This window comes from Hippocampus guttulatus, chromosome 13 (assembly GCF_054856545.1).
Source record: "Hippocampus guttulatus isolate MCC_2025c chromosome 13, RoL_Hgut_1.0, whole genome shotgun sequence".
Lineage (NCBI taxonomy): Eukaryota > Metazoa > Chordata > Actinopteri > Syngnathiformes > Syngnathidae > Hippocampus > Hippocampus guttulatus.
The window spans coordinates 5,599,039-5,612,681 of record NC_141273.1 but is presented as its reverse complement, the minus strand read 5'-3'; the positions used below and the strand labels follow the sequence as shown (position 1 = coordinate 5,612,681).

The following is a 13,643-nucleotide window of genomic DNA, read 5'->3' as shown; positions in this document are numbered from 1 at the left end:
CTAGAGAGCGCCCATGCGCTGCCCGTCAAGGCAAGCAAGAATTTCCGCAGAAGAAGTGTTAACCGACGACAGAGACCGGACCAACATGGCGGCGGTGTGGCGGTTTGTAAATAGAAGCGCTTTTACCTCCGCAACAATCGGACACCAGTACTTGCCGTTCAGCTCCGTAGTGAAGGTTAGAGCATTTTCAATGTGGATGTTATCGCCCAGCAGGTTGTAGAAGCTGTCGAAGGGTTAAACGACCTCTTTGGATATTTATTATCCTCGTTTCCCTACTCTGAAAAGAAAGGAACATCCCGTCAAAGAAAGTGCCCCCTGAGAATGTTAATTTTGACATAGAACTCAGAACTGTCCAACATCTGAAAGTATACACTATATAAAATCGCTTGCCTGAAATAAAAACTCTTGTCTCAAAATTGTGTTAGAATACACTTTGTTTTTATAAATTGCAAATAATGTATATTTCTAAATATTCTATCATCCAAGATTTAATCGTCCTGGTTTCCAACGTTACCTACTTGCATGGCCCCAAAAATGCTCCAATAATATTTGTCTTTGCGTTCATGATATTGCACACGGATTATGATTTACACAAGTGTGTAAATCGTCCCTCGGTGTGATTGTGAGTGCAGATGGTTGTTCGTTTATGTGTGCCATGCGATTGGCTGGCAACCAGTTCAAGGTGTCCCCCGCCTACTGCCGGAAGACAGCTGGGATAGTCTCCAGCACTTACGCGAGGACAAGCAGATTGGAAAATGGCAAAAGGTGCAATAAACCTGTACCTGTTGTGGTTCATACCACAAAATAAGATCATGGCTTTCTGCAAATATTATATTTGTGTTTCACTAAGCCGGCTTAGATATTACACTTAATAAGTAGATTTGTTAGTTCATTGATACGGGAATATAAATATTTAGTTTTGCAGTATGTTGTGACATTTTTCCAATGTAAAATGGGAGATTGGGAAACACAATGTACACAATTTTTTCCTTAAAAACTTTTAGTGTCCATCACACAATTTAAAACAAAGCTCCTTCGCATAATAAAACACAATATTCTTTTGAGAAAAATGTGAAGATATCTTTATATTTTGCCTACATTTGCTGTTTGAATTATGCTTGAGTAGATAGAAAAAAAACCTTTGTGTTTGTTTTGTACAACTACAAAAGAGCTTTAAAATGCCCTCATGATCAGCTTTCCTCAGTAGTGTGGTTTCAAAGATATAGATCTTTAAAGATGACAAACAAGCTCTAATTAGCTGCAACTTTACTGTAGCTTTAGAAGGAAGAGCTTAGTTGAGGATGAAAATGTTTTCTGTTCAGGTTTTTTCTTCCATTTCCAACCAAAAATGTGAAGCCATTATGAGAGGTAAAGGCAAAAGTCTTGATTTTCACATGCAATGACCCTGACAGGCTCTTTTTATGTGTAGGCTGGCATGAGAGCAGGTCAAACCCTCCCGGAGAGGGTAAAAATAGTGGAGGTGGGACCCAGAGATGGCCTTCAGAATGAAAAGGTAGCGTGTTATGTTGTTTCTATCATGTTTTGTGTGTCACTTTCAAATGTTTTTCAGGTTTTGAAAAATAACACATTTACTGTTTTCTTTGTCAGACTATCGTTCCAACAGAGACCAAAATCCATTTGATAGACATGTTGTCAGAGTCAGGGCTGTCAGTCGTAGAAGCCACTAGCTTTGTATCGCCAAAGTGGGTTCCACAAGTAAGTTTCCTCTCCCATAGTTCACATGTAAATTGTTGTCATGCCTACACATGCACATCGCAGCACTAGAACGGCACTCCCACCCGTGAGCATTTGCACACATTGATGTCAGTGTTACTGTTCCCTGTTATAGATGGCAGACCAGGTGGAGGTGTTGAAGGGGATCTATAGGAAACCTGGAGTGTCTTACCCGGTCCTCACCCCCAACCTCAAGGGCTTCCAGGCTGCTGTGGGTATCAAGCACATCTTCCCAACAGCTTCCATTGCCATACTTAGAGCTTACGATGGTTTTCCCCGACTCTGTCTCCATGACAGGTGAAGGCCGGGGCATCTGAGGTCGCCATATTTGGTGCTGCGTCTGAACAGTTCAGTAAAAAAAATATAAACTGCTCAGTGGATGAAAGTTTACGTCGTTTTGACGAGGTCGTGAAGGCGGCTACAGAGGCCGGCGTGCCCGTAAGAGGGTAAGATGACCAAAAAAATTGGTAGATTTATCAATGAATGCACATCCTTTTGTTGTCCCTACAGCTATGTGTCTTGTGTTCTCGGCTGCCCGTATGAAGGCAAGGTTCGTCCCGAAAAAGTTGCACATGTGAGTTCTCACTTAAATCCATTAACCATGCTTGACAAGCCTTATAGTTCAAATCCATGTTTATGTATTGTCATAATAAGAGTGGCAGACACAGTGTTACTGTATAACCATACTGGTGTCTCTGCAGGTAGCAAAGCGTCTGTATTCCATGGGCTGCTATGAGATTTCGCTTGGCGACACCATTGGAGTGGGCACGCCAGGCAGCATGGAGGAAATGCTGGCAGTGGTGAGCCGCGAGGTGCCAGTCAATGCTCTGGCGGTGCACTGTCACGACACGTACGGGCAGGCCCTCGCAAATATTCTTGTAGCCTTGCAGGTTTGTTGTTCCTCATTCTCCGAGTCACACGGTTCTCCTAATAAACGGGTTGCTTCAAGCGGTTCGTTTGTCACTCCCAATTGAAATTTACCCTCAGACTGACGCCAGCACATTTCATGCACAAATATTGGATTTTGTGAAATCTGCTACCAGTCAAACATGTGGAAACAGCGGTATGCATGTCTTTTTAAATGTGCAACTGTTTAATTCTTACATGTGTTTGCCTTATTCAAATGGATCTTGAGTCTGGAATTTAAAAAAAATGCATTGAATAAAACCAAAGAGAATTCAACATTATATATTTAAAGAGCAACAACCTGAAGAAGAAACACGGGTCCCTCCTTTGGGCTCACCTCCTGTTTGAGGAGCCAAGGAGGTCGGGTGCAATGTAAGCTGGGTTTTGGCCAAAGGCAGGCAGGCTGGTTTTAGAGACAAGGAATGTCATCTCTCTGGCAGTGAAAGAGGCTGAACTAGGGTATGATGCTGAGAAATGTGGATTGGGCTTGACTCGACAAACGGCGTGGGCTCAGGTACTAGTCCTCTTGAGACGGGTAAGACTCCCGTTCCATTCTGGAGTTGGCCCGGGTAAGATATGCCGAGCAGGTGTGAGCATAGTTATGGTACCCACCGGCTCAGTGCCTGTACGTTGGGGTTTTACCCACTTGACGAGAGGGGAGACTCCCTCCATCTGCGATCGAGGGGACGGGTCCTGACTGTCATTTGTGCCTATGTACCAAACAGCAGCTCAAGAGTACCCACTATTTTTGGAGTGTTTGGAGGAGGTGTTGGTGGGCATTCCCACTGGAGGCTCCCTCATTCTGCTTTCAAACTGCAGTGGTCACTGGGGAAATGACGGTAATACCTGTTAGGAGGCTATTGGGACAAACGCCCCCCTAATCTCCCAGACCGGAACCCATGTGGTGTTTTCTTATTTGATGGCTGTGCTTATCACAGATTGTGTATCTCGAACTCCGTATCCCGGAGCACCCTCAGCCACAATTTGATGATCGACTTTGCGGTCGTGTCATAAGGCTTGCTTCTTGGACTCGTGGTTGAAGATAGCTGTCAAACCGATCATGGCGGTATGTTGGCTCCAATGGTGGGGTAAGATGCTGGCAGAAGAATATCTGGTAGAGTCCACTGTCAGAAGCTGAGTTTCATCTCCCAGCTCTGGCAGAACTTGGATCATGTGGACATCGAGTCCTTACGGGCAATGTTTCTCCAGTGTTGAGGCGGCCGACCAAAGCTGTGCCCATAATGTGGTCGGGGCCTGTTGTTGCGGAAATCCCCGAACACGTTGGTGGACACCAGCAGTGATAGATGCCGTCAATCTAAAGGAGCAGTTCTATCTGGCCTTTTTGGTCTGTGTGGATTGGCAGGTCAAGGAGAATGTATCTTTGGCGGTCACTGAGTCAAAAACCGCAGCGTGGGAAGAGTTCAGTGTGGCTATGGGGAAAGAATTCAGGTCTACCATCCGACGACCATCCATACACACTATGTATCGTGGGGGTTAAGGCGCTGCTGACCTTGAGTCGGGATGTTGTGAATCAGTGGGGAGAGTACTTCAAAAACCTCCTCAGTTCCTTCGACAGACCTTCTAATCAGGGAGCAGAGTCTGTGGACACTTAGGTGGGCTCTCCTATATCAGGGGTTGAAGTCATTGAGCTGGTTGAAAAGTTCCTCGGTGGTTCTGTTGGCTTCCTTCAGCTGCGATGTTCTACTCTTGCTAGAGCAGTTCATGGCCGAGCGTGAGGCGGTTGGCAAGAGAATTAGCATCTCCAAACCTTCTTGCTCTCATCATGCCACGTCTCTTCCAGTAGACTGGCATGTTGTGGCATAGCGTGCTACAGTACTACACTGAAGGCACAAAACTCTGGATGTTGATATACTGTACTGTAGAAATCCATAAATCATTGCTGGAAAGTCTACGGAATAGCAGGACTGCAAATGAAGAACTGCCCAACTGCAATATTGTGGGGAACATTGTACTGTTCACGGTGCTCATAAATGTATCACTGACACACAGATGTACCTAATATTGTGACCACTTCATATGTTTCTCATTGGTGTTGCCTGACACGAATCTCTTTTGCCTGTAGATGGGAGTGAGTGTGGTGGACTCTTCTGTCTCCGGACTAGGCGGCTGCCCTTACGCACAGGGTGCTTCTGGCAATGTTGCGACAGAAGATCTGGTCTACATGCTTCATGGACTTGGGATTCACACTGTGAGTAGTTGTCTGTTTACAGCGTCAAATTTTTGGGCTAATTCAATTTATGTACAATTTTAACGTGATGTGAAAAGACAAACAACGTTTTATGGAAAACTTAACTTACAGGTGAAGGAAACCATTTGGTAGCAATGGAAAAGCGTTGTGTGTTCGAATATGCTTGAATGTAGTCGAAAGAGTGCAACATGAATCCTTGAGGAGATTCTGTAAAAAAAGATTCACCGGCTAGGAAGCAGATTCGGACATTGTATAAAAACATTCAAAGAGTAAGGCAAAAATAAAATTGTGCCGTGTTACAGGTGGAGCAAAACTATATAAAAACTGTTTGTTAAATTTTGCTGACAGCATTATGATTATTTAATTTTGATAATCATTAATTCATTTCAAACTATGTCAAATGATTTGAAAACTCTTGTATTTATATATTTTTTAATCGGATCATCATTCATCTTAATTGTCACGTTCTTAATTGTCACGTTAAAAGCCCTTCCAGCCCAGTTTATTCCCGTAGTAAAATGATCTCTTCTTCCCAGGGAGTTGACCTCACCAAGCTGATGGATGCGGGAGCTTTCATTTGTCGAAGCCTTAACAGGAAGACCAGTTCTAAAGTGGCACAGGCAACCTGCAAACTGTAGTCAAATCCAATCGCGAGGACTTTCATCAGCACACACAAATCCGAAAGCCAAGTGTTCTGTTGCTGCCTCCCAGAATTTTGTCTGACACGTCATCTACCAGTCATAAGAATATCCCTTCAACGTTTGTATGATGGTGATGCGTTCGAAATAATCACCTGGTTCCTTAGATTCCCTCTGTGTGAAGGCATTGCTCAAATAGTGCCTTAAAAATAAAGCCAGTCTCGTCACACTATAGAAAGAGACAATGCCTTCCTCCATTGTATTTTCAATGGGAATATGAATAATGTGACTTCATATACACTTGAGCAAAATCCTCTCGTCAAAATGTGAGTGTGATGGATCAACTCGCTTTTGGTGAAATCCATAAATCTGAATTATTTCAGATGGGTTTTGAAAGAAATGTATGATTTGGAATTTTTGGCAGAATTGAAACTGTAACATGTTGATATTTATTTTCAAAAACGTTGTCCACATGGCGGCCCGGTAGTCCAGTGGTTAGCACGTCGGCTTCACAGTGCAGAGGTTCGATTCCAGCTGCGGCCTCCCTGTGTGGAGTTTGCATGTTCTCCCCGGGCCTGCGTGGGTTTTCTCCGGGTGCTCCGGTTTCCTCCCACATTCCAAAAACATGCATGGCAGGTTGATTGGACGCTCTAAATTGTCCCTAGGTGTGAGTGTGGGCGTGGATGGTTGTTTGTCTCTGTGTGCCCTGCGATTGGCTGGCAACTGATTCAGGGTTTCCCCCGCCTACTGCCCGAAGACGGCTGGGATAGGCTCCAGCACCCCCCGCGACCCTAGTGAGGATCAAGCGGTTCGCAAAATGGATGGATGGGTTGTCCACATGTACATATTTAACTCGTGAATGGTATAAATAAACGCTTCTTGATCCATTGAAACTCTTCTCAGTGTGTTTTTGATGTGTTATAAACATTAGTAGAAGTCAAGATCATTTAGAATATTTCAGGATAACCTTAACCATGTTTTGTTTGCTTGTGTGTTTGTTTTTGGTACAGATCCAGTCCTTTGCCGTTTGTTCAGGAAGTAATTTAGTCATTGCGCTTTTCTCCTTTGCCGCACCTCACAGGAACCTGTCTGACAGGCATGCTGAGATTCTTACTGCAGGCCACCAACATTTAGGATTGTACAATGTTTTTGTGTACATTATAATGTTCATTGTTGTTTGTTTACATCCCTGCCCCTGGCTCAAACAGTCCCGCCATAATTGTTTTTTTTGTGGAAGACGCCCCATCGTTGATACAGTTACATGAACTTTTGTTATTCATACAAACTAGTACACTCTTGGATCACATCCATTATAGTTGCCCAACTATGCCGTGCATCGGAACAAATATCGGAGCTAGCACATGAGAGACAGGGAAGTCCTTGACTTCTACTCCATCGATCGATCCAGAGGTTTTATTTTAAACCATATAATATTATTGCAAGTGTTGCATTGAGGCGAGTCGTCATTTGAACAAAGCTAAGTCATGCACACACACACACACACACACACACACAGTACATTAGGTCGACTAAAGTTATATGTTCAATAAATTTATTATGTATAAAAATAAACAACTTGTCAAAATTACATATCATACATTCTTGGGGGATTGTAGCATTAGCCAAGACATCACGAACAGCAGCAGTCCTTTCGGCTGATTTAAATCAACAGTGGTCAGTGAGGTTGTTGACTGAAAAGCCCAAACAAATGCAAAATGAGAGACTGCTTGTAAGAAAGACATGAATGTGCCTGTTATCACCCTCATAATTCCAGACACTCACCCCACCAAAACAAAAATGTGAAAAACGAGTTTTGAGCCAGTTAACTTACTTTCAGTTACAGTTGTCAGCCATAGTGGTGTGCCCACATTCCAGAGTCATTACCACTCTCCAGTCACTTGAGCTCTGCTTGCAGGCGTTACCAGCACATCAGAATTGCATTGAAAAGCTGGATGAAATGTACAGAGGAATGAATGGCATGGCACGTTCCAACCTCTTCAGGTGTCTCTCTACTGTCCACTTCCAATAAGTGGAGGGAATAATGTGTGGCGGGATGACTTTGAAAAGGCCTACAACCTTTATTGTATTCCAAACGAATCCCACATATGATAGAGAAATTAATCTGGCAAAGATGAGACGTACATATTGTGGAGGTTGACATGGAAATCCAAGTTCACATGCTCAGAAAGAGTCGAAAGGTGTGGACGCGGGGGCCCACGGCATAGTCCAGTGCTCAATGGCTCAAGTTACAGGGGCTGACACACACTATGGTTTGGCCATAGATCTAAATGTGTTTTTAAGCCTGCAAGTGAGTCATAGCCCAAGCACAACTGATAGTTTCCAGTCTCTTTTGGTTTGTCTCTCAGCAAGGAGTAGACAAATTTGGAGCAGAGGCCCGAATCTTGTCGTCAATCTTCAATGTGGACAATCTGTACTCTGGCTTGTTTGCAGAGTTGAAGGATGGAGGCTTATCCTTCAGGTCCACCATAGACGGAGGCTGGACGCAGTTGTTAAATATGTCATCCATGTAGTCGTCCTGGGGCACCGGGAGGTTATTTTTGCGCCGACTGATCTTGTTGGCAATTCGCATGATTCTCTTGGAGATGAGGTAAATGATCTCACAGATGTTGAGGACGATGCAGAGCGCAGAAGCGCCCACCATGAAGTAGGTGAACACTTTCTTCTCGGTGGGATGACCGATGTAGCAGTCCACTATGTTGGGGCAAGGTGACACCTCACACTTGACCAGCCTGGGCAGATAGAAGCTGTCGTAGACATGGTGGAGGATGTAGAGGAAGGCGATCTCAATGGCCGTCTTGACAAAGAGGCTGATCAGGTAGGTCCACCACAGGCCGCCGTGCTTCTTGCCTGTGTTGTTGTACAGCTTGGTATTCTCGCCGTGCTTGGCTCTGTGCTTGCGTTCGCGGTCATCACGGTAGGCCACGTGCATGACCACCATGAAGGACGGGCAGGTGATGAAAATCAGCTGCAGCGCCCACAGGCGGATATGCGAGATGGGGAAGAAGTGATCATAGCAGACGTTGGAGCATCCTGGCTGCTTGGTGTTGCAGTCAAAGTCCTTTTGCTCGTCGCCCCACACCCGTTCGGCCGCCACTACATACACCATCACTCTGAACACAAACACCACAGAGAGCCAGATGCGCCCAAAGGCTGTGGAATATTTGTTCACCCCACTCAGGAGGGCTTGGAATGTCTTCCAGTCCATGACTTGTGCAGTTGGTCAGATGTGTCTTCGATGGACGTCTTATTCTTTACAGGCTTTTGTCTTAAGGGGCGAGGAGAGGACCTTTTAGAATAATTAACTGATCAACATTTGAACTCAGTCACATCATGCAACCCCATGAGGGACAGTCTAAAGCGCTTCAGGTAAAAAAGAGTAATGTCCGAAAACTGACCAAATGTCACCCGAGTTATGCCTACTTCAACCACTGCAAATATGATAATTGCTCAGATATTTTGGATTTTATGGACAATTTTATGAGGGAAATCCTGACCCTTCAAAAAATCTCAAATATTGAGCCGATCCGTTCTGATCATTTGAGAGGTTGAAGTAGGCATAAGTATAGATGTCCACATTAATTTGGGTGTCGATTAATTGCAGTGTTTTAAAGCAACATGAAACGTTTTCTCTACGGTGAGCACCTATGGAGAGCAAAAGGCTTAATTGCCCCCCCCCCCAAAAATACCAAAAATTGGGGCAATCATTGTGATATTTTCAGAGGTTGAATTTTAGTGATGGTTGATCACAGTTTTTTGACATGAAGCACCATAAATTAGGCTTACGTTAAGCATTTTAGACTGTCCCCACAACGACATAAAGAGGCATCCTTGAAACTAATCCTTGAACTTATTTAACAAAGAAGAATGTGTCAATGTCTTCGAAATGATGCAAATAAATGAAATGTGTTGTACTCTTTGTGGCAACACAAGATTCAATGAAGAAGAGATGTTTTTGAACCTGTGTGTTATTTTTTATACAGTACACTAAAATCTTCAACGTGATCTATGAGAAACGTTTGTGACTTTCAGGCCTTTAACTTGAGGCACACTTTATTCCCGGTTTTTTAATAACTTGATTTATACACAGACAGGTCGAATATAGTATAGATTTGAAGTGTGAATTAAAAATTCGTAACGTTATAATGTCACCAAAACATTAAAAAATTCCTCCAAAACGACGCTTAATTACACTCGAGCCTCTCTCTCGATTTCATGGTATCCATTCTAGTTTAAAACAAGTCGAATGACCGCTCTAACAAGTATAAAATCGTGTAAAGCAACAACACCGGGAATTGTTTCGAGGACGTTTCCATTTGTTCAGAAAAAGGCGAATTTACAAAGCGGCCACAAACGCACCAGGGGAGACTGACGGCGAGTTCTCGTCTTACCAAAAGATGTCTTAGTCCATTTGTGGCGAAGACGGTCGATCAAACGCGTGGCCAACACATTTGTCGATTATTTGACGAACCTTTTTTTAGCCGTGAAACACAAAGAGTGTCAGTGGGCACAGGTAGAGGAGCGCAGGCTTGAGAAATGCGCCTGTGGGTGTGGTTTCGAAAGTCGGAAAAAGAAGACGGACTGGAGAGAACCCAGATGTTCCTGCCAACTCCGCCTGGCTCGCGCTCCTCATTCACACTACTGTTAACATTACACAGCACACTTCTGAGTAAGAATATTATTTCATGTTTCATTATTCTCTCTACCCAGCGTTTTCCTTTCTGAATTCTGACTGTAATTTCCCCATTGCGGGACAAATAAAGGGATATCTTATCCAATCTTATCTTATCTTATCTTATCTTCATTACGCTGTTGACACTTAAGCACCTTTTCCACCCGTGTCTTCTCAGATTAAGGTTTGCTTGTTCTTTATGTGATTGTCATGGTTTTTTTGTAATCATGTGTTGTTTGCTCTCTGTGCAACCAGGAACCAAAGACTTTTGTCCTGACTTGTTTCCACTTGCTTCATACTGAGACAGACACACCCTCCACCGAATACATTTTTTTTCACTTGAACGGAGAAGACCAAGCATGAAAGGCAGGTTGCTATTGTGTTTCTCCCCTGAGTCTGGCTGCGCGTCATCATTCACTGGGAGTTGGCGTCACGTAGTACCTTAGTCACGATATGATATTAGCACAATACTTTTAGACAACCACACCGCTCACAAAAAGCCTCGAGGTATTTTGCTTCTGGGTTAAAGGATGAAAATGAATGCAATATTAACACCGCGAGTGAACCTAATATGATCTTCTATACATTTTTTGAACGCACATGTCCAACTGTTTGATGTTTCAACGCTTCAAGAATAGAACGACAAAATTTACTATAGGTGTTGGATGGAAATTTCCAAGGCTGTCCACCTCTATACCTTTCTGTGACTCTTCCAGTCTCTCTGTTGCAACCGATGATACGCTGACACTCTCAGCGCAGTGACTTATTTCCTCTAGGACATTTACTGTTTGAAGCCTCGCAATTGTTAGGTGTGGTCTTGGTAAAATCTAAAAATTTGTAAAAATTCCTGCATGAAAGAACAAACAGAAAAACGATACCATAAAATAATGAATGCGTATTTTAACCAGTTGATGGACAGGAGTTGCAACAGTGGGCAGCTTATCATGTCATCACGTTACAGGATGCATAAAAGCGTTAAAATAGGGCTTTAATTTTCAATCAGCCTGGATATTGATAGAGTCGGGCCCCAGCCTCCTATGACATAATTTGGAAAATGTCATATTTAAAAAAAAAAATCATTCTAAATGTCTACATGTCTGGGTGTTATTTATTTATTTGACAGTTTTTTGTTTTTTTTAAGACTCTTAAGTCTTGAAAATGGTTGCACTCTTTCATGATTCACGTTAATGGCTGAAAATCGTTTGGGGGGGGGTCTCCTGAAAAGTGTTCATTTTGGAGGAACAAGAATTCCACCCGACACCGGCGATATGCGAACCAAAGCCATTATTCGGGCCCTCTTGGAATTGCATTGTTTATTATTATTTTGGGGGGGGGGGGGTCAAACAGTCCTGAAAACAGACTAAATTTTGCTCATATATGTCGACTCGTAGGGCAGCCTGGTGGTCCAGTGGTTCGTGGATTGTGCAGCACATTGTGCTCACAGTGCAGAGGTGCAGGGTTCGATTCTGACTCTGGCCTTCCTATGTGGAGTTTGCATGTTCTCCCCGTGCCCGTTTGGGTTTTCTCCAGGTACTCCAGTTTCCTCCCATATTGCAAAAAAACATGCATTGCAGGTTAATGGAACACTCGAAATTGTCCCTTGGTGTGAGTGTGAGCGCAGATGGTTGTTCGTCTTTGTGTGCCCTGCGATTGACTGGCAACCAGTTCAGGGTGTACCCCACCTACTGCCTGAGGACAGCTGGGATAAGCTCCGACACGCCCCGCAACCCTTGCCAGGATAAATCGATTGAAAAATGAATGGATGGATGAATGGGTCCTGGTAAAAATGTATTTCATTTACAGGTCCCCAACACGAAGCCCCAAAACTCACTCAGTGGAACCTCCTGGAAAGTTAGATAATTTTCCCGCAGCACAAGTTTCAACAATCCTCAAGGACACATGCATGAAATTTAAGAGGAAGTTGGCCCTTTTTGGATTGAAACAGCCATTGACTGGAACCTCAGAGATGGCGCCTAATTTTTTGTGAAACCTCTCAAGTTCAACTTGTAAGTCTACAAAGGCAAAATCTTAATCGCTCTTCCATTGTACAAATACTTTTAAACTGCAAAAGGATTGATAAACAAACAAAAGCCAGCAAGTGTTGTCTTGCCTGTGAAAATTCCGAGCCATCTACGTCATAATTGCAGCTGGATTTAGCAAGCAGGTCAACACTTGTACACTGGAGTTTGTTTTCAGCAGACATGTTTATCATAATATTCCAGTATTAATGTTAGCAAAAAAGCCACTTCATTAGTTGACTATTCATATCAAATCCCCTTCAAGTCCAATCAAGCGCCAGCAAGGATTGTCTAAGAGCCAAACACTCTCAACCAAGCCCATAAATTCAAGGATGAGGGAGCACTTTCCATCTGCTAACTCACAATGATTCAACACGGAAACTGGTACAATGTCACCAGGAGGCCTTGATGAGCACGCCAACACTGAAAATATTTTTACATCCTTATCCTACCTCTGAAGAAATGTGGCACACACTTCCTATACTCATAAAAAAAGTTTGAGGCTGTGTAAATTGTTTGGCGGCTCAATGCGTTGAAAGATTTCAGGGCAAGTAAACAATGTGGGTGCTGTCAGCGAAATGAGGAATTCTGAAATATCAAAACAGAAACCTCTCAGAGGTCTGGCAGCTGTGAGCTAAAACTCACAGAAGATCACCAGATTTCCAAAGTGACTTGTGATGTTTGTGTGCGCATGATGTGAATACACTCGCTTTAGTAAAACGGAATATTTGAGCTCGAGAGGGGGGAAGGGTGAAACACTTGGTTTTTGGCGACAACTGAAGAACTGGTCCAGTCAGTTTGTTGGGACACACCTGGAGGAATGCATTGATTTGCTCAACATCTTCCAGCGTGTTTCGACAAGATCAACCCACACAAAAACGTCACGACGCTGAGCCGTCGGAGTAAGGGAATATAATGGCAGGATGGAGAAAAAAAAGCTAGCACCAGGAAGAGAGACAGCCAGAAAAATCCCATGATTTACAGCACATTAGGGAGCCACACAGCTGTGACTTTTTTTTTTTTGGGCGGGGTGTAAACAAGGACAAACATGTACTGGAGCAAGCTTGTATTTTGACATGAAGAGGCCACACGTGAAGCATCGAGCAAACACAAGATCTCCACAGCGCTCCATAAACACGTTCAAATCCACATGTGGAGTCAAACGTGAGCAATTTTGATGGTATAAGCTTTACTTTTGCACTCAGCCTAGACAAACTTCGCAGGGCAAATACAAAGAATAATCAATCGACTGTCAGCACGGGCAAAGAATTCCTTCGCTGGGTGGGCCTGCGCGTCACCGGGGATGACTCAAACCAAGGAGCACAAGGCTCCTCCTTTTATTTCCCCTTCTCACAGTACCAATCAAGGTAAATAACGAGGGTGTTGCAACATGGCGGACGAAACATCTTTTTTTTTTTGAGAAACAAAGCAAGATAGGACTCAAGAAG

The 13,643-nt window shown here is 43.6% G+C and overlaps 2 protein-coding genes across 3 annotated transcripts; one reads left to right on the top strand and one right to left on the bottom strand.

The window, feature by feature from the left end:
* The first annotated feature begins 69 nt into the window (after nucleotides 1–69).
* hmgcl (3-hydroxy-3-methylglutaryl-CoA lyase) lies at nucleotides 70–6,380 on the top strand. Its single transcript, XM_086127144.1, has 9 exons — nucleotides 70–175; nucleotides 1,430–1,513; nucleotides 1,609–1,716; nucleotides 1,850–1,945; nucleotides 2,032–2,180; nucleotides 2,245–2,308; nucleotides 2,436–2,624; nucleotides 4,724–4,849; nucleotides 5,386–6,380. The coding sequence occupies exons 1-9, from the start codon at nucleotides 86–88 to the stop codon at nucleotides 5,485–5,487; spliced, it is 1,008 nt and encodes a 335-aa protein (XP_085983270.1). The 5' UTR covers nucleotides 70–85; the 3' UTR covers nucleotides 5,488–6,380.
* Nucleotides 6,381–7,022: 642 nt separating this feature from the next.
* gjb3 (gap junction protein beta 3) lies at nucleotides 7,023–10,190 on the bottom strand. 2 transcript variants are annotated; one of them, XM_086127146.1, is made up of 2 exons: nucleotides 9,897–10,190; nucleotides 7,023–8,794 (listed from the first exon to the last, which is right to left on the bottom strand). In XM_086127146.1, exon 2 carries the CDS (start codon nucleotides 8,711–8,713, stop codon nucleotides 7,850–7,852), a length of 864 nt encoding a protein of 287 aa, XP_085983272.1. In that variant the 5' UTR covers nucleotides 8,714–8,794; nucleotides 9,897–10,190; the 3' UTR covers nucleotides 7,023–7,849. The 2 variants fall into 2 exon arrangements, with proteins under 2 accessions (XP_085983272.1, XP_085983271.1); XM_086127145.1 differs by having other exon boundaries at nucleotides 7,023–8,773; nucleotides 9,897–10,078.
* Nucleotides 10,191–13,643: the final 3,453 nt, after the last annotated feature.